Source organism: Strix aluco, chromosome 2 (genome assembly GCF_031877795.1).
Source record: "Strix aluco isolate bStrAlu1 chromosome 2, bStrAlu1.hap1, whole genome shotgun sequence".
NCBI lineage: Eukaryota > Metazoa > Chordata > Aves > Strigiformes > Strigidae > Strix > Strix aluco.
The window spans coordinates 45,961,651-45,983,771 of record NC_133932.1 but is presented as its reverse complement, the minus strand read 5'-3'; the positions used below and the strand labels follow the sequence as shown (position 1 = coordinate 45,983,771).

Below are 22,121 nucleotides of genomic sequence, written 5' to 3'. Positions count from 1 at the left end.
ATGTAAGCTTCAGGGTATACTTGAAACAACAAAGAGATTGTGGTCTACAGGAAGGGTGAATAACAGAAGTGTTCTTGAACTGCTCAAGTAAAATCTCTGTGCTATGGCTACAGCATGTGGATCAAGGGTTGTGCTGGAGGTCTAGGGGACCAAGACTGCCAAAACACTTTCCACAGTGTTGCTGGCACATGGGCAATAGCTGCCACCTATTTCCTGCAAATAACTACTCAAGCTCCTTCCCTCTTAGACTCTGAGACATTCAGTATGTTATCGTTTCATTCCTGTCCACCTGGAGATTTTGGTACATAGCTGACAAAGGCATAATAGCTTGTTTATGTCAGCTGTCCATAAAAAACCCTATTTTTGTTTTATTATAAGTTTCTTTGTTGGTGTGGGTTGGTTGTTTGGGGTTTTTTTTGGGGGGGGGATTAAGAGATGAATGAAAACTGTTGCAGAACTGCTTCAAAAGAAAACTGGGTCTATAACTATATTAATTCTTCATAATATTTACTTTTAATAAGAAATGCTGATATTTCTTATCAATAAAAATCAAAATATTTATAGATGGATCTGTACCATAATGTCTAATAAGGTTTGTATCCAAGTATGAGATATTAGCCATCCTTCTCTAGGGACTGCTTTTCCAGAAAAAGATTTGCCCAAGTTTTGGAGAACTAAAGAAAAAAAATTGATCACTACTTCCTACCTTGAATTTAAGGCCTGCAATAAGTAAAATTCAATAAATTAAAAGAAATATATAAAACAAAAACAGACAAAAGACTATTGCAAAGATTACTAAATAACCTGAAACCTAAGTAAAAACATTTAATATGGCAAAAAAAGTAAGCTTTGCCAGGAAAAAGTATTGTAACTGTCCTTACTGCACTCTGGATTATAATAGCATATTACTGAGATCAGACTCTGATCTTTATCTTTTATATATCATTGCACCTACATACTGTGATGACTACACATTGAAACTGCCTAGATAGAACAAGTGTGGCTCCATGTGCATTATTAATACTGAAGCACAAGAATTTTAAATAATTAGTAACGATGACAAAACCCTTTCTTCCCCATAGTACAGTAGTTTCTGAAGCACTTCAGTTTACATTGTTCATTACAGCTAAATCCTGTGCCTTCTCCATTTCAAAGCCAAATGCCTTTTTTAGTGTGGCACTCCCCCTTTGTATCCAGTTTCTACCTTTTTTCCCCCCCTAAATTTGGCAACAGCACAGTATCTTTATTGTAAGAATCAGTATTTGAAATTATCTCAAGAGGGTTCTTAATTATTCAGTACAGAATTTATTTACCAACTGATCTGCAAAGGGGCAATCTGGAAAAAATGAACATTATTTTCTTTATAGACTTAAGGAAAAGAAACAATTTAAAATCATTTTATCAATCCATGTGGTCATTAACTAGTTTTATTTGAATAGAAAACCACAAAAATATTTGACAATTAACAAGTCTAAACTGAGTATCACAAAGACAAAATACATACAAGAGGTTATTTCCTGAAGTGAAACCCAAGATATGCACTTGCTTACTGGAAAGTGTCCCAGCATGGCTCCAATCGCTCCCAGTTTACCACTGAACTCTCTCAAATGAATAATTTAGGGACATGGTGAGATTCTACCAGTACATAATTTCAAAGTTGTAGTCAATTTCTTTATTTCATCACTACTATTCACTAGTTGTTCAATAATGATTATATCACTAAAATGGACAAAAGAATTTCTGCTGAACTGACCGCAGATTTAGTAAGTTATTAGAAGAAATAACAAAGCAAAAAACTGCATTTAAAGCAATCAAACACAAGCTAAGTATTTTTCAATCTGGTTATCATTGATTTAGTACATTGAGGAAAGAACGATCTCAGCAAAGGAGACTGCTGGCTTAAGATTCTGTTTTGTTCATTAACAAAAATTTTGATACTATTTTTTCATACACTAGGTATAATAGAGAAACAACAAACAAAAATAAATATCTTTTTCTCTGTTAAGAGTTCATATCACTGATAAGACAAATATAACTCTTCACTGAGAAAGTTTACTCTCTGCTGTTTAAAATATAACAGCAGTGGAAACAGAAAAGGAGTCTGAGAAGAAGCTGTCAGTAACAGGAGCACACAGTTCATGTTACTATAAGTTACATTTAGCCTATGCAAAGATGAAAAAAGCAATCATACCATGCCAGTTTGAGAAGTCCATTGAATACAGTACACACTCAAAAAACCTTAACAAGTGATGAACAGCAACAGAATCTGCAAGGTAGAAAACCTCTGCTTTCCTTGTCCAACGAATTATCTAAACTGCAGTCATTTTGCTCTGTAGGAGAGTGCTTTTCAAAGGCATTATTGACAATATACTGACATTTTCCTATAAAGTAATTTTTTCACTATGGGTTCATAGATTTGAAGACTAGAGGGTCAAATGCAATCTGACCTGCTGCAGAATACAACTGGAGAACAGCAGAATTATGGACAGTTATAATTCATGTTACCAAAAGAAGCTGCTGATGCACTGATACTCCTTAGTTAAAAAATGAAAATAATTCTATGTGCATCTTTGAGTGTTTCAATTTATTTATACCTTGCAACGATTGTGATGAAGAGATATACTGAGCTTGAAATCTAACCAATTCTGAAAAATTACTTATGAATAGTTTCATATTTTTGCCACAATCTCTCAAATCTTAAGGGTTTTTTTTTTCCCTCCTCTCCTTTGTAGCAATAGGAAACACCCAAGGCACTGAAAGAAAAAAGAGTAACTGAGATCTTCATTCTTAGGCTATTGAGCAGCCTTTAAACACTATGGCTGTACAGAATGCCTGTCACTGGTAAACAGAATGAAAGCATAAAGATGAAAACATTTTATGTCCTTTGCCAGTTGTAACAACTTCACTTGCCAATGTTAGGTATGACAGATTAAGAAACTGGTGGGTGAGGTCATTGTACTGCATTCACAAAATCTTGCTACAGAACTGGATGCAGCCCTGGTTTGAACATGGTTTGCACAGTCATAGGACTGCAAGCACAATTCTGTACATGACAGTGCATGTACCAGCCAGCACCATAAGTAGAAGACAGTAAGACACAGTAGTGTGCAGAGCTAAACTGAGTACCTAGGCATTGTAATATTAGAAAATGCTGAAAAGATAAAAATTGTAGATTTCTGGGAGGGACAGGTTAAAAACAGCCCAATCCCAACATTATCATTGGTTGCCCTGGAAGCGTACTACCATAGCTTCAAAGTTGTCAATACAAGACTTTTTTCAATCATATGCTATCCTGAAAATTACTCCTACATCTCCCTAGACATTACTCCTACATCTCTCTGGAGTTTAAGTCCTTTACAAAGCTGTTTTCAAAGATAAGTACACATTTTAAGCTTCATCTTATAATAGTCCATCGGGTTGGATTCATTTCTGTTGGAGTTGCAGCCCCATAATATACTTTTCTTTGAATGTACTGGATAGCTAATTGTTGTGCATTTCATCTTACTTCATATGTTTTTAACTAATCTACACTTTTATCCATATAAAATTTAGTTTATTTAAACTTTTGTGCCAGTATAAAACACTAGTTTTTCCAATCCTAAAGATTTTAAGTGTGTCTTACTAAACAGTGATCAGGTTTTCTGAGATGTGTGATGGAGAAACTAGATAATATGGATTTAAACAGAAAGTACCTTTTTTACACTTCTCCCTTTCTTCCACTAAACAGTATAAATTCCCACATAACACGGATAAACAAATTATGAGGAGAGATTTTTTTCACAGGTCTACAAGACCATTCTGAAGGCACAACAATCATGCACTACATGCAAGGCTTTCTGATGCCTTCCAATTTTGGCACAAATTTCTGTAAACCACATGAATGGAATCACAGTTAAAACCTCACTTAAGCTTTGTCTTATCTTGTGGTTACCTTGCTTTTCATTATTGTATTGTTTTAAGCAAATAAACCTTAACTCCCCCCCCCCCCCCCCCCCCCCCCCGGAAAAGGATTTAGTTAGTTTTCCATTTGTCAATTATTTCTTGCTGAAAATGCTCTAACTTCTCTTCTGCTGCCTTCCAGGAGGTGTCTGACCTGAGTCTTATTCTTCAAGGAAGAATCACTTTAATAAAGTCTATCATACCACACACATCCCTTCAGAAAAGGCTCTGTTCTCACAAACAATCGTGAATCTGTGAGAGACTGGTCCAGGAAGAACATTTGCACAGTAGATGCAGAGTCAAATGAGGATAAGTTTAAAACGTTTCTTTTTTAAATGCTGAAGTACTTAAGGAGTTACAGGAACAGTTACAACATCTACTAAGTTGCTGCCTGGAGGCTATCATTATGGAGTGGAGCTGGATAGGACAGAGTACACAGTAGAGAACAGTTGGAGCCAGCCTACTCAGATAGTAATTTATGCTTCATCTGTCCTTCTTTATCTTTTCTTGTAAAGCAGCATTTCTCTTAACATTTTCAGAGGCTTCTAAAAGTCATACTTCTTAAACAATGACCTTAGAAAGTTATAGCAACACTTTAACTGAATATGGAAAAACACTAATTATGTGTCATCCGAGACATTTTATGCATCCCTTAGATGGCCAGTAATGTGATGAGAGGATTTAGCCAATAAGACCAAAATTAATAGCGGGATGGCAATTTAGAATATCTAGCTTAATGTGAAGTCTATCATTTACACCAGTAAGATGTCAGATGTGGCTTTTATGCATCATTAATCTATTAAGGTATTTATGGAAAGATTATTCCTTATCACATATGTATCATAATGTGTAACAACACTTTAAAAAAAAAGCTTATGGCTTGCAAAAAAATTAGGCAAAGCAGAAAGCATGTACACAAATTAAGCTGCATATAAACAAGTGTATGAATAATACCTGTGAAGAAGGAAGGATCTGTAATCCTCTATATTATTGTGCAGTATTCTAGTTTCTGAGATAAAAGGTATTAAAAGAGAAACCAGGAAAAGAAGCATTTCTGAGTGTTCTGTTGTGTTCCTGGGGTGATGAAGAGCAATGAAAATGTGCCTGAAAGACCTGTCAAGGCATGAAAGCCCTGGGAGGAAGAATGTTACCTTCCTTGGCTTCTCAGAGACTAAGAAAGATAGGCAATAAGATTTCAACAGATTTAAGTGTTTTTTTGAAAACATACACACACTCATAATCTCATTTTTTAGTTTGATACTTTTGGGGGGTAATTATTTCCAACTATTGCAACTCTATGATTTCATTTTGTTTTGTTTCATTCGGATAAGCCTATTTTTCTTTTATCTAGAAATCACTTCTATATGATCAAACTGATTAAGGTCACTCTGTTCCTTTGGAAGTGTCAGATCAAACAGAATGAACTGAAAACTGTCAAGTGGTTTCCACTAAGCACCAAGTGAATAATTCTTCAGCACTGTGAAGCATGCTTTATACCTTGCTATACAGAGTGGGAGTTAGAGACCAGACTAAGCTGGTAGCACATCTAAAGAAATCAGTTTCTTGTAACGAGCAAAAAGCAACTTCCATGACTGAGCACTGAGAAGGGCATGCAAGAGCTTATTATTTGGAAAACAGGTCCTTCAGAAAGCCTTCACTAGTTTGTCAAGTTTTTACAAAAGTATTTATGTATATAACATTTATCACCTCTCAAATTAAGTTTTCATGATCAGTTTCTCACTAAATGAAAAAGGGAACAGATCATAGTATGCATGATGTGGAGGAGCATTTGCCTTGCATTTTAAAATGTTATACAATCTGTAAAATTTTGATGTGAGAAATAAACACCCTGAAGAGAAGTAAGATTCTTCAGGATTTAGTATGAAATAGGTAACAAACCTAAGTCTAGTTTTGTCAGAAATCTACAGAAACAAATAAAAATATCTATATGCATATACACACAAGTATTGACTAGGGAGATGGATAGACAGGTTAGGGAATGAACTTCTGATACCTTGTTATTGCCATCAGAGCCTTAAGAAGTAGAGCAGGACATTTATGGAGAAATGGACTGCCACATTCGGTCCCACTGATCAGGCAGGATGCAGAGTCAGCAGTGATTCTTCCCTAACCCCAAGAGCAGGATGCATATGGACAAGCCACCAGAAGTTTACTAAGTTGTTTGGGGTTTTTTTGGCAGAGACTCCCATATTTGGATGGTATACAAAAATAACTTTTTAGCTACATTGTACTAACTGAAAAACCAGACGGTTCCCTTGCTGGTATGATTTAATCATCTCAAAATGTTTGTTTTATTCAATTTCATTTGTTGTAAGTAGAAAATAGCTACTGCATTATTGAATTTAGCTACTTTCTTGAATAGTCATCATATAATTATGAAGACATACATTACATTTAGAAATGGTATTTAGACTGATGGAAGGTACCCAAACTGAAGCCACAGAATTGTGACTAATCTGATAAACTAGACGAGTGAATATGTAAGTAATCCAGTCATTTCAGTTTTAAATTTATAGAAGTTTTCAAAGGACATAACAGAAACAAATCATTAATTTCTGTCATTTCTTCGGAATGTAATTATTAATTAGAAGTAACTAGGTATTTTACTATTTATCTTTGCCCAAATGTCTGTTAGTATTTTTTCTAGGATTTTGGTTACTTAAGCTATTAGAAGGAAAATAACTTATGAATCTAATTTCTGTTCATGGGTGATAGCATTTGTAATAATCAACCTACCTATAAAATATTTAAGAAAACCTTTTTTCAGAAGAAATATGACTTGTCTGTGCCTGGTTTTAAAGATGGGACATAAAATTAGTGAAATTATATTCTACTTTCTCTGAATATAAACAAGAATGCTATTAGCTTTAATATACTGATGCTTTCATAGACTTCCATACTTACTGATGAAAAAGCATAATGGCAGGTCTGGCACTTTAAGTCCCGAAATGTATGAAATTCATTACCTACCTAATGAAGCATACAGGCAATGAATTTCAGAATTCTTAGTACCACATAACTTTGTGTTGCCATCATACATTCATATTTACATTGTATATTTTTAATGTCATCAGCCTACTAACTGCTACTGAGTTTAACCTGAGACTTGCTTTTCAAATATACCTGCATTTGTTAATTTGAACACTGATTTGGTTTTGGTTTTATTTAATAGATTCAGATCTGACTGTATGGACAAGACTGTAAGAAATCTTAGAGTACTGAAATACCTAAAAAATTAAAATGGATTTAAGAATTCTGCAAATGTGTGAATATCAGCCTCCAAGTTACTGAAGCAAAGTTTTACATGCTGTTTATATTTCTATTTTCTTCTTCAAGAAGCAAAGTAATTTCCTCAAGAGAACTTCCACTCCCCACAAAAGCCATAAATCCAAAATTCAAAATTCAAAGACTGCAACTGGCTTTGATTCATTTTACAATGGATAAACAGCAAATCTCTTCCTTCTGTTATTTGTCATTACATATGATATGAGCTGTCAGAAAAAACAACATCTAAAAGCTAAGGTTTTGTTTTCTGTAACCCTCAAGGTCCAAATCCTTACCACTGTAATACTCACTAATTAAGCTGCATCAGCAAGGGTAAACTGGAACACTTTGTGCTATAGTCAGTAAACAACATGGTGGCTCCCATTTCTTGGTCTTAACTCTGAGACCATCTGCTGGGCTACAATTGCTCTCTACAGTATTCCATGACTAGGAATTATGAGCACAGACTATCGTGAATTTTTTGCTGTGCCTCTTCCGGCCATAACAAATCTGCACAGTGATTCAACTGCAGTACCTCGATGGCATGTGCCTCTTGCCGAAGATCAGCTGGGAGACAACTCTAGAGCTCCATCCACTCACCTACACAACAGTCTCAGAAAACAGGATGCTGGTAACAATGCTGAGCTAATCTCAGTGGATGAACCAAAAAAAGCCACGCATGCCTTTTATTTTTGCCTTTGAAAGCAAAGAAAACTTCCAAATGAGCAAGAATTTATTTCACAGCAAAGAAATAAAAGTGTTTCTATCTTCAACTTTAAGCATAAATTTCAGGCATTTTCTATGTGAACTAACTCAATATGTTATTTCACAACAAACAGAAAACACTATAAATTTGTTTTATTTACAAATTACCAATTTCATAATCACAGAACGATAGAATGGTTTGGGTTGGAAGGGATCTTAAAGACCACCTAGCTCCAACCCCCTTGCCATGGGCAGGGACACCCAATAGATCAGGTTGCACAAAGCCCCGTCCAACCTGGCCTTGAACACTTCCAGGGAGGGGCCATCCACAACCTCTCTGGGCAACCTGTTCCAGCATTTCACCACCCTCACCATAAATAGTTTCTTCTTTATATCTGATCTAAATCTACCCTCTTTATGTTAAAATTGCTGCCCCTTGTCCTGTCACTACAGGCCCTGGTAAAAAGTCTCTCTTCATCTGTTTTATAAGCCCCCTTTCTATACTGAAAGGCCACAATAAGGTCTCCCCAGAATGTTCTCCTCTTCAGGCTGAACAACTCCAACTCTCTCAGTCTGTCTTCATGGGAGAGGTGTTCCAGCCTTGATGGCTCTCTCTCTGGACCTGCTTTAACAGGTCCATGTCTTTCTTGTACTAGGGACACCAGAGCTGGATGCAGTACTCAGTAATCTGGTGAAATATCAGATATACAGCTTCCTCCATGATATTTTTTCAGAGACAGCTGACTAGAAATTCCAGTACAGCTAGAAGCTTATTGACTCACAAGAAAGTAACATTTACACAATAGATTATGTATTGTACTGGTGATTTGGGTAAAATAGTTACTTCTCTTATAGTAATCTTCCCGAGAGAAGAAATGCATCAGATATCACAAGACTGTAACTTAAAGACTGCATTTCTGGCCAAGACAAAAAAAAGCTGGGTTTGTTTTAGATTTACAATTATAGTCCTTCAGAAAAATTATATTAATTTTGAACTAAGTATTTCCAAAGGTGAGTTAATTCCTTGGGGCTCTTGCTTCTACTTCAGACAGACATTTCCACATGTCTTACACCCCATTCTGTCTTCCCTCTCACATTTGCACCTATTTTTTACATACTCCAGAAGATGCTGTCAGTCTGATACTGGTTAATCCATACTTCTTTATGCAGAAAAAGACAATCTTAGTTTCCCAGCACTTGAAATCCTTAATGGCCTGAAATGCAATATTCTAGGACTTAAAAATAGGCTGAAAAATGGCCCAGAGATTCGTTTGTAAGCAGGTTCTTACAAATTTTTTTTTTTTCTTCTTTTAATGAGTACTCTCCACTTATGTGATCGAGTAGTATTGGGACTTTGTTGAAATAAAAACCAAATAAATAGTTAAATTTCACACTTAAAATGACCGTATACACTTCAGATATCCAGCAGAGTCAACTAAGGAAGTAGCATACATTGCAGAAGAAATGGGTTTTTTTGAAATTTCTAAACACTCAAACATTTTGAGCATTCTCTGTGTAGCTATACTGCTCCATGTTTATTGTTTTTATTAACTAAGCACTGATTAGTAAATGAAGGGCCTATCATAGAAATGCTGGTAGTTGAACTATTAAAGGAGCATAACTCTGCAAGTGTAGGGGCATTTAAGAAAAAAAAGTAACATTTTTTTTTCCTATTTTTAATTTACAGGACTACTCCTCCAGGTCACCTGAACTGGGTCCCAAGCTATGGAAGCTGGCATGACATATGCATGTACTTGTTTCTTAACAACCAAATAGATACATAAATTTTAAAAAATGCACAGCATACCAGATCTGTCATTTTAGTTCAATATTTTAGCTGACTAATAAAAGAAAAAAATATAATGTGTCAATTACATCAATCTTGAAAAAAGGAAAGACACGATAACTTGTCTTTTACTGTGTTCTCGGTTTAAGAAGGGGTTGGGTTTGTTTTGAGGTGTTTTGTTTTAATCAGGCATCTGTGCTTCTTTTTTTCATGTCTTTGATACTCCAACACAGATCATAACATTCATGAGACCTAACTAGACAAAACTTAATCTACTTTAGACAAACCTACACAATTCAAAATCACTATTCTGATATGGCTGAAACTCAGAAAATTTTGAACCTAACACACTACATAGGTTTAGACTGGATATCAGGAAGCATTTCTTTACAGAGAGGGTGATCAAACACTGGAACAGGCTTCCTAGGGAGGGGATCAATGCCCCAAGCCTTTCACTGTTTAAGAGGCATTTGGACAATGCCCTTAATAAAATGATTTAACTTTTGGTCAGCCCTGAAGTGGTCAGGCAGTTGGACTAGAAGATCCCTGTAGGTCCCTTCCAACTGAACTAAACTATTCTATTCTATTCTATTCTATTCTATTCTATTCTATTCTATTCTATTCTATTCTATTCTATTCTATTCTATTCTATTCTATTGCTATGCTATTCTTAAACTCAGTATCCTGGTTGCAGGAAAACACATAAAATGGAGTAAAGAAAAGGTATCCAATGAACAGATTAAACCATTACTGTTGCCATCCTAATATAATGCTGCAGTGAAGAAAGCCAAGTGTTGAAAGGGTAAAAATTCAGAGATAATAATACTGAAAATGTAATGAATATTCTGAAAATTATTATATCTCTTCATCTGGAATACTGCACTCATTCTACACTTAAGAAGATAAAGCAGTCTGACACTTCCAGGAAAAACTTCCATGGCATAGGTGTTTCCTATACTATATGCAGGTTCCCATCCAATTAAAATATAATGAAATAAAAACTTTTCTAAACAGTCTGTTTCAGGTTCTAAGTTTCACCAAGCCCAGATGCCACCACTTTCTCACCATATATCAGACTGTTTAACATCGACACTCTTTTGCTGTTACTCAGCTCGGGATTTTCCAGGTCACTCTCTGATGAGTCATTCTCTCACCTATCATGCAATAGGCCTGCTGATAAGAAAGATGAAATATGAGCAGCTAATCTCCAGAACTTTTACGCTATTTCCCCTTTCCTCCCTTTCTGGCCTGATAAAGGCTGACATAATCCTATGAGCATTCCTATCCACTAAACACAGATTGAAAAGCCTCAGAGCCACCATTTTCATATGCTTATGGTCCTGAAAACAGCAATAAAATTAAATTATTTTAATTATTTACAGTATTTCATAAGTCACCATAATGATGATTTGGTATACATAACAAAATGAAACCACCAGCTGGTGCAACTACCCACCTAAGTTTTAGGACCTCTCTCACACGCTAAGCCAGTATTTACTCAGGTTGGACTTGCAAAGGAGATTTGGGGCTGTGCAAAATATTGTTTTTGTTGTCGGTTTATTCCCAACTCAAGAAAAACTAAAACCATGATAAATTTATATTGATGACAGCCAAAGTAAAATCCATAGGTCAAACATACTCCAGGGTGCTTAACCAGATTTTCTGAGAACAACTGCAGGTTCCAATATATGTTCTTTGTGTATTACATTCATTTTAGAAAAAAAGATGGGACACAACGTACACCAAAATCTGCACTTGCCTGATATCACTGATTATGAGGCATCTAAATTTAGCTTTTAATCTCTAAGAGTAGGACCTTTATTTCCTGTTTGCTCTGTAATTACTATAGAAAACTATGGTCTGGCATAAATTAACATATGTGGTTCTGAAACAGTTTTTAAAATAACTGTGAACATTAAATGTTGCCCATCAAACTCTGGATGAAACGTCAGTGGATGAGTAATTTGATCACATTTTGAAAACTTCGTTTCTGAACAATTCCTTTTTTGTTATGTCCATTTATTTTCAGTTTGACTAATTTGTCACAACATAGCTAGCATAGCTCTTCTGTTTGTATCATCATGGATAAAAATAAAATGAAATGGATATTTTTTCTGTTTATATGTCTGCTTCTAATTAAATTTACAATGTTCTGTGCAAGCTACTATTTCTAACACAGTACTACCTTGAAACACTGGCCAAAACAGCAAAGACATAGGTTTGTCATATTCAAACCAAACAGATCAAAAAAAAAATAGTCTTCTGAACACATATTGAAGACAAATGCTGGGAGGTAAGATATATTTTCCCACCTTATCTAGGTAAAGAACTGAACATATGAAATTAAAAGACTCTTCTAGAATTACAATGAAAGTCTGTAGCAGATTGGGAAATTAAATCGAAGTCATCCTCACCTCTGACTGGTACAAAAAGTTTGCTCTTACTGTATTTTCATTGATCCCTAAAGGCAAAAAAATATAAATCCATATGCTATCACACAACTGACCTTAGGCATAAGGAGTAAGTTGGTGCTTAGTGTTTGGCAGGGGGCTTCCACTAGGAAGAAAAATGACAAATGGCAAGTATTCCTCAGATACAATCATATATTTGCAAGGAAGGAATAAAAAAATCCTCCTTTCTTTGTTGTGGCAGCCCACCTTACCAGTAGGCTGCCTCAGTCTTTGCAAGCATTCTCTCTCTACTTTCCATCAGGCATATGAGGGTTTCTCTTGATATCCTGGAATTTTTTTTTCCCCTTATCTTGCTTTTTCTTTCACCAATTGAAAGTACAGATGCAACTAAATTAATCCCTAGTCCAAGTGTTTATATTAGCATTTGGATGCTAGGTCCTGTTCCAGCTAAATGAAAACATGATTACTCACTCCCCAACTTTGTCTCCAAGGACAAAGCATTTCCATCACTTTCAAAGCAATCTGTGACTTCTCACTGACAAAAGTCACCCTGTGTGGGTAGCTATCAGAGCACAGCACTTTCACCGCTGATGGCAGCATCCCTCTCAGTCCTCTCTGAGATGTTTCCAGCATGCAGTACTGGAAGCATGGGCAGTGTTTCTGAGCAGAAAGCAGACAGGCAGAGGCACAGACCTGCTCCATTTCTGCTGTGGCAAGCAGCTCTAGGTTTATTAAACTTAAGAATTCAGAGATACATCAAATGGTATCTGAGAAGCTGATAAGATCAAGTCTAAGAGAAGAAGTTAACATCTAAAAATAAAGACTATTATTTGGCTATTTTTTTTTCCAGATCTCACACATTACAACCAGAAAAATAATGGGACACTTCCTGTATAAAGCTGTGAAAACACCAACAACACTTCTGAAGAGGCCTGCACGATCATCTCTAAATCCAATACAGTTTTTCAGCATTAGCTACACTACAGAGGCCTGGTCTGAGCTACGACAGCAATTTTCACAAGACAAGTCCTAGAAAGAGGAGGTGAGTAGAAGGGCATAGCCAGAGTGAAAGACGAGTGCAATGACATGGTGTAAACAGAACAAGGGAAGAAGCAACACAGAAATGAGTTAAAATAGTTATGTGAAACAGCATTTTCCACATGGCAGACAGGGGGAGGAGAACAGGAAATGGAGGAAGTACAGGAAGGCAAATGAAAATACACCTCTAGGAGTCCTCGTGACCTTCAGGAAAGAGTCCATGAGCTCTGCTCATGCCACACATCACCTGGGAGCCTGGCAGCTGTCTGACCTGCGGCCTCAGCCCAGGCAGCACCGGCAGCGCACCCCCAGCTGCCTGGGCGGGAGGAGGCCATGAGCTGCCTTGTGTTGGTTGCAGCTGGTTCCAGCCAGCTCTGAGAGTCATGGGGGCAGCCGGCGCCTGCCAGAGCTCCCACCAAAGAGAGGAGCCAGTGCTGCCTCTGCCTGAATGTGCTGCAGACACGACAGCAGCAGGCACAGTGGGAGGCTGGTGAGGAAACACAGAAGGAGAGAGGCAAGGAGAAGCATGAAGAGGCACGTTTGGAGAAACAAAATGGAGGAGACACGTAGAAGGGGACACATCTGGAGGCACACACTTGGAAGGAGGCACTCACGGCATGTCCTGCCATTCCAAGCAAACCCCCGCAGCCAAGAGCCTAGACAGCTTTTAGTCTCAGAGGTAGCTGAGGTGTCTTAATAATGCAGCACTGCATCTTTAAAATGGTTTTCATAGTTGTAAATATGAAAGGTTAGGTTTTCAGTGTTTTTACAAATAATTAAAATCACCCATAAAATACACAGAAGTACAAACATGAAAATGCAACAAGTATGTGTAACTGTGAAAAATGGTTTTGATACAGATGGCAGCAGATGTGCAACAGCACAGCTCCTGGCAACTTATGTACTTCACTGGGCTTGTTAAAGTAAAAAAAGAAAGCTCCTTCAAATAGATATATGCATACAGATGTCTATAAGTATTAAAGATTTGCACAAAGACTTTAGGAAGATAGTACATAAACCCAGTCTTTTAAAATATGACTCCCCTTGAGCATAAAGAAGGAAAAGATGACCCTAACAACTGGGTAGGTTGAAAGTTGGGGGAGGCTGAAGATTTAAATGTTTTCGCCCTTTCACTAAAATCACATCTATCACCTCAGCCTCCAAACATTTTAAGAAGAGCAGACCAAATTGCAGAATATTAAGTAGGCTTGAATTTTCTTGGCACTATAAATTAGAAGCATTTTCTTCTGTATTCTGACTGACCACCTCTATTGATTAACTCAGTCCCTAAATGATGACCATTAGAGGTTAAAAAAAAGACACAAAGCAGACTCAAACACAAGCTCTCCCACAATGCCATACCAAATCCTTCCCGAGGCTAAAGTGGGAAGTATGTTCTCCTTCTGGCAGCTGATGGTACACCCCAAATCTTTCAGCCAGTTAACTTCATGTACCTATGGCTACATCAGACAATAATGCATAACCTGTTAGGGTGAAGCATCCCCCTACCAAACCATGCTTTCTTTATTCGGGGAGGTGTGTGTGTGTGTTTAACTTTTCTGAGCCTAGTTGAAATTAGTTAAAGGCTTTAAAAAAAAAAAAATTCCATATCACTTTCTGAAAGGTCTCTTCCTGCAGCACAGCTCCTCACTGGACTTTATCTTTGCTGTTCACAGGCTCACAATTAGCAGAGAACTCACTTTATGCTCATAATTTCCTGAAGAGAGATTTGGTCAACCATTCTGCTCTCCTATTTTTTTTGGAGGACAGATGACAAAATTTTACTAACACTTATGTTCTGAGCAAAATTAAGTGCCTCTATCCAACACAGGAATCCAGGGTGCCTGTTCTCCAACACAGTGTTGGAATATAAAATTTAGGAGAATGTTCTTGTCTATTTAGAAGTACCTGATCTAGAACTAGACAGCTATGTTCTACCTGAATTATCACATAACACAGAGCTTAGTAATTATTTAACTCTTTTCACAGGATTGAGAAGGTAAGTGAGCTCTGAACAAGACACCAGCTGTACTATCACCTAATACACTTAGCAGCTCTGGGGCTACCTAAAAATCTGTGTCACTTTTACTCAAGAATATAACCAGAAATGGAGGAAGGTCACCCTGTAGTCTCACAGCCTTTTTGGGAGCACTATGATACCTGAAGTAGGCAGTTTAGATCTTGCCCTTTGTCCACTGAGCCATATGTTTCTAGTATATATAGTCTGAGAAGTGATATATAACTGTAATTCCCTGATCATTCAAACATATCTGGAGCTTGTTATTTCCCATTCTTAAAGAGCAACTCTCCCCAGTGTTCCAATATAACTTCTTATTCCTTCTTAAAATGTCCCATAACTTTCTTACAAATCCTGTAGCAGGAAACCTGTGCGAAGGAACTGGTTTCAGATGAGGTACTCCACTCAGTAACATGCTATCCCTTTCAGAGCTACAGTTTTATCTTGCTATTGACACTTATTTCCATGGCATAGAGTTCTCATAGGAAAAACAAGGTTTCAGCTGTGAAGAAGTACATCAGGGTAATTAATAAACTTTGCATTTTTATGACATAGGAAAACTATTACTCAGGCTCTTGAGAAGTTCTTGAAATACATGGAAAACAGATAATAGAATACTGGGGTTTATTCAATAATTCAGCTTAAAAATAGCAACAAGATAACTGGGTAAACTGTATACAAGTACAGTTTTCTCTTACACTTTTCTTTTACAGTCTTGGTAACTAGGAGTTTTACTACTGGATGACAAATTCCAGATTGTATGAATTTGTATTTGCAAGTGGTAAATTATTTGTATTCAAGAGCTCTAAGAGAAAACCACATGGATGGCAGTACAATGGAGATGGCTATTTTATTAAAATGTCGAGAACAACAGTACAGCTGTAATCCACTTGGAGTTTCCATACATTTTGCTGTGAAAGTGATGACAAGTTGATGATTTTGCCATAAAACCGTCAAATACAGCAAACCATTCTATAAAGACATTTTTATGGAGTGGCACAGAGACACTCAGACTCTTTTCAGATTAGTTCAAACAAAGCTCTCCTAACAACCAATTATAACATATAGCTTTTCTTTAAAAAAAAAACCCCACAACAAAAACAAAGACAAAACAAACCACAAAATCAAAATAACTCTTCTGAAGACATCCTCTATAAATTATTCATAAATGTGTGGACTTTGTTTTAAAAACTGCAAAATAAAATTCCAAAAGGAATCATTTGGTACCAGTGTATAATTCTTGACCAAAATAGTCTTGATTGAAATGCTTATATTTATTGCTATTATTTATGTATTTAATGTATTTGAACTTAATTAACCTCTGAAGTGATATTTTGAGAATTCACTATATTTCACAAAATTGCTGAAGAAAGATGTGAGTTACTTTGGCTTTTTATAATCTTGAAAGGGATATTCTTTGGTCAGTAAGAGATTATTTCTTCATAAAATTCTATAAATATTCATCTTCATTCTTCCTCTATCACTTACGCAGCCAGAAACCACATTACAAAACTGGGATGTAAATTACTAGAAAAGTAAAACTGCAGAAAGGTTTACTCACCGTTATCTTTTGCATGTGTGTGAGTGAACACAGCAGTAGGAAGGCCTGCTATTTAAAGTTCCTTGCATTTCCAGGATCTAGCAAGATCTAACATAGGCTTTGTAATTTCTTTGGTATTTCTGATTTTATGACTGTAAATTTGTTTTTATTATCTCTCAGTATATTTTTATATTGACTTGTTACTGGCTTTATGTATTCTATACATTGGAACTGATGGAAAATAAAAGGAATTTTCAAAGTTTAATCACTTTATTATATTCAAAGTTGCTTATAAACTCATTCAATTTAAAGAAACAACATTTTCAACAGCAGTAAAGCAAAGTGTTTTGGAGCTGTGATGCACTATGTAGAGAAAAACGTTATTTTATAGCATATGGTTCTATTAGAATAGAATGCTTTATTGAGGTCGTTAAAAGAGCAGAGAGGTATCTGACTTTTTCCCACAACTTTTCCACAAGACTAAATGTAATTATTATTCTTATGCATTCTCTAATGCATAAGTTGCAAACTATGCTCTACACAGAATAAACAGATTTAAATATAACAGTATGTAAACATAACACAAGCTTTATTTTATAGACCCATGTTCTTTTTATGTAGTGTAGATCCTACAATTCACACAGATAATGAAGTAAGGGTGAGGAAAAAAGGTTCAAAGGAAATAATTCAATTGTATGAGCTTATCTTTAATCTATCTTTTTATTTCCTAAAGAAAGACTAAATCTATGCAATACTACAACAATTCTGTTGAAAAATAATATCATGATCATTGACTTTTTTTGCACTTCACAGAGATTCTCTAACAAATGCCTTTTGATTTGCTTGGTTTTGTATAAAATGTTTACCTTGTTTGTTTTTATAAATTCTTTAAATGGCAATAATGTTTTCTAAATATAATTCAAAGTTAGACTTTAATGAGCATAATATACAAGCAGAATGACTTAAGAGTTACCAATGTTAGCAGAGAAGCCAGAACCTTCAGGCTTTTAATTCCAGTTGATGGCATGTTGACCCATGCTGTGATGGAGAATGCAGCTATCTTGTAGAGTAGCTACAAGTCTCATTTAGTATTTATAATATATCTGGTCAGTGATATTGACCATATGATTCTGTTGGATGTTTTTACTAAGACCTTAGTAGCAAAAGGCAATGAACAATATATTTATACAAATTAGCTCATCTTCTCAGCTTTTTACTTCTCAAAGTGTGAGATCCTGTGCTTCAGCTCAGGGAAGAGGTGGTGCACTAGATACAGTTGAGTCTTTCAGCTCCTATGTGACAGACTGGCACAGAACAGCCCTGCACCCCCTTTCTTTCATGATGGGATCCAATGCAGTTGGCACCTGATAGTGTGACATTACCAAATGTATGTCTGCATGTCAGAGTGGTACATAGCTGCTGCAGAGGAGCACGAATGGTACAGGTCATGAAACTGGATGGATTGAATGAGCACTAATAACTGCTAAGACATAACCATGGTAACCTATTTGTATTCATGAAGAGGGAAAAAACACAGGAAAGAGGAAACAGTTCATGGGTGAGTTAGTCAGGAAGGACTTGCAGCAGGACTCTGGTGCAATGTCCAATTATAACAGAGGGGATGCTCTCTAAGGCTGTGGAGAACGTGCAGGCCTTAGCAAGTGGAGCAGGTTCTCCAGTCCAGGGTTCAGCTCTGACTGCAAGCAAGATTCACAGGATGGGCCTGGGGACAACACCCTGGGTGCAGTAGGCTGGGCTCAGTATGTGCTGGACTGCAAGGGAAAACAACTGCACTAGGTACAGCACAGCAGGCTTCAGAGGAGCTTTGTCAAGAGAGCACACAGCTAGAGAGCACCCCAGCTGTGCTGGGGATAAGGAGGGTCTTCCTATGTCCAGGACAGCATGGCACTGTGAAGGGCTGGGAGGCGTAAACTACCCCCATGCAGCAAGAACAAGTGGGTCTTGCCTATACAGGTATTTAGTGAGCCTAATTCAAACTAAACAGAGTGATTTCTATCTTCTTCATACAACATACAGGGGAAAAAAACCCCATGTAATTAAAAATGTAAAAAATTACTGTTGATCTTATAAAGAAGTACTTTCAGTGACAATATGCCACATTTGGCATATATTCAGGAAAACCTTGTGTCACATTGTAAAGTCCTAGCATTTTTTCCTCCCTGGAAATATCATGATGTCCTTAAAATTCAAAAGTAATAAATACCTCTTGAATAGTGTTTAGTAGTACCTACAATTGTACAAATATAAATTAGCATGAAAAAAACCTTCATGAATCTAGTTTGCTGCCTCAGAAGACTGGATCAAAAAATCCTGGTCATACTTTATCTCCCTCTATTGCAGAAACATAGACCCTGTATATTTCTGACAATAAATATTTTGTTTACTTCAAAATTATTTCATTATCAACAACAGGATGATGTTACAGGATGTTAGAAGTACACCAAGATGTACTTGAAGGTACATAAAGGGACATGACCTGTAACCACTGCATCCTAAGTTGCACTTTTGCAGTCAAGGATATTGACAATTTCAGCATAGAAAATTGTTAAAGCACAGCAAAAATGAATCTTGTATACTTTGTTCAAAACCAACTAATCATTTTGGGAATTCTTACAGATAAAAACTAAGAAATCATCATATATAATATATTCACCACACTGCTAGCCACAGATGCAAGCTGTAATATAGTTGGGTTAACAAATAATTTGATTTGCATTCTGATAACTTACTTTCCTTTTTTTTTTGCTGTATTAGAAAGAAACATTTATCTTATTATATATCTTAGAAGGTAATTTCACTTAAAGTGCAGTTTTCTAACAGAACAAAATGTAGTTATGCATACAATTCACATGAAGACATATAGGAATTATGCTTGCTTTTCATGTAAAGTCTACAATTCTTATCTTCACAAGACTTGTCTCAGAATAAAAAAATTAAAAATGCTAGAAAATACTGATGGGAGTGCTACATATGTTAGCTTTGAATAAGTACTGTAAAGTTAAGGTATATGTGCATATTTCATCTGAATTCAACTGAGTATGTGATTCTAAAATTAATTTGCGTGCCAAAGAGGAACAGGTTCTTATGTAATGCATAAGCACTATCTATTTCTTCTCAAACTTCAAATAAAACAAATACAGCTTCTCTCTCTCTCAGTAATGTGTTTCAAGGCCGGAAAGGGAACAGCGGTTTAACAATGTTATTTCACATAGTATATAGTCTAAACATTGTCTGTACGTGCTACTAAGAACAAAGCAATCCAAACATGCAATGTGATTTTGACATGTTATGAAAGTATTTACCTAACGGAATAAAAAGAAAGAGGTAATATGTGTGTGTATATATATATATATTTTTAAAACTATGGAAATAGAGTAGTTTAGCCCTATGTATACACATTCACAGTCATCAGTTTCTGGGACCAATCCCTGGTCTCCAGACCAAGATGTACAGAACAGTTTGCATCCACCTAAAGTGATTTGGCCACATGCAAAGCAGTTGGCTTGGGTCTTCTCTAAGCTCCACAGGGGACCTCTAGGACCATAAGAAAATAAGGTTTTTTAGTTTTTACTCCTCAGTACTTAAAATAATAACTGAAGATATGTAACAGTCCACCACAGAGGGCTATTTTTATAGCATGACCTTGAGAGCGTGTTTCATCCTATAGCGAAGGGCATAAGGATATGCAAGCATCCAAGGGTGACAAGACTATGTCTTCTATAGACTTCTAAAACTTAATCTACTAATTTTTCCACCCTAGACACAGCTAGTTGGTTAATTTTGGAAAGGGAAACCAGAACTGAAGAACTAATACAGAGTAATACAGAGCATCATCAGACTTGTGCATCAACTGAGGGGAGATGAAAGAAGAGGCTGCAGTTGTACTATGGGGTATGGAGTTGGAAACTTCTTACAAACTTATGGCTACACTCTGTGAATTCTTTCTTCTTCCTCCTTGTTTAAGAATAAATGTATTTCTTTATCTACAGTGATCACATTTTATATTTTCTACAATGTGCTTCCACTATGAAGACAAGCAATATGAAATTAAAGTGAAAAATTTGAAATATATGATCACTTTCACTTTCATTTCTTCTGTATGTAATTTGGAAAATCTGTGGGAAAAACTGCCTTCTGATGGAACTTTCCTTCTCAGGGCAAAGGCATAAAGTGTCTGAAAAATGCTATGCTTATCAGGTATTACAATGCTTTCCACATTTGCTGAAACATCATATGATAGCAGAATCACCACTTACTGCGGTCAGTAATTATTGTTCTGGCCTCTTGGTTGCTCGTCTTGTTTTTTAGATTTTGTGCTGCAGTTATTAGTTCATCCAGCTGGGGACGTCTTTGCTCCAGATCCTGTAGTATTGCCTAGTTGCACACAAATACAAAAATAAAGAAAAAAGCATGTAGAGCTGTAGAAAAGACTGTATATAAGGACTTTTTTTTGTGTCAGCTTGATTTAAAACAGAAAAATCCTTTGCTGTTTCAAATAATACGAAGAATTTGGTCTAGATCTTCCAAAAATTGTCGTTAGTCTTAACATAAAAATACCAAGTATAACTTGTACTTATTTTAAAAGTACCTATAAAACTAGATATAAAATGACAATCATTCTTCATCTTTTAACCCATCAAATTATGCAAGGGCAAGGTATTTTCCTCTATAAAGCTACAGAAGGATACTATTTTTCTGTATTCTCTTAGATTTTACAGTGTCTTTTAGAAAAGATACAGGGGGTTTACATTCTTACCAGATTAGGCAGGATTTTCCTAGGAACTCATGAAGTCTAATTAATAATGTTTGTTTCTTAATATTTTAAGAATATTTAGTTACTATCTATTGGCTTAAAGCCACTGTAAGACTGTTAATCTTGCTTTTTCTGTCCTGACACCTTTCCTAGCAGAAAAGTAATTAACACTTGTAATAATTTATATGTTAGTCAAACAGATACATAAAGTCCAGGCAATCTGACTAGAAAGTAAGAAGTGGATCTAGAGTTTCTCACAGGGAAAAAGATGGGCTTCAAACTAATGACTTGAGATCTTTAGGAGGTAATAAAAAAATACAATAGCTTTAGATATAATGAAAATGAGAACTCAAAGAAAGTAAGGTATATAAGATTTATGGATATATTAGTTTAATTTATTTTGAAGGATTAGGGAAGAGCAAACAAGGAATCAGTTCAATGGTTTCCCAGATAAGAAGCATCCAAGCATGTATTTAAAAGCCATTGACCCAATCTAGCAAATTCAAGTCCTTATCATCTAGCTTCCAAAAAAGATGCTCATTAGATTTCCTAGTTTTAGGAATTGGACGTATCAATATTTATTACCAAATTATGAACAAATAACTTTTTTCTGCTCATAATTTTGA

At 36.0% G+C, this 22,121-nt stretch overlaps 1 protein-coding gene across 10 annotated transcripts in view; it reads right to left on the bottom strand.

Moving 5' to 3' along the window:
- The window catches only part of DMD (dystrophin), a 1,148,563-nt gene that overhangs the window by 294,183 nt on the left and 832,259 nt on the right, over positions 1-22,121 (bottom strand). For all 10 annotated transcript variants that reach the window (XM_074814589.1, XM_074814586.1, XM_074814591.1 and 7 more), the window contains one exon: positions 20,999-21,116. In XM_074814589.1, coding sequence (XP_074670690.1) covers positions 20,999-21,116 — 118 coding nt within the window. The remainder of the gene's footprint in view (positions 1-20,998; positions 21,117-22,121) is intronic.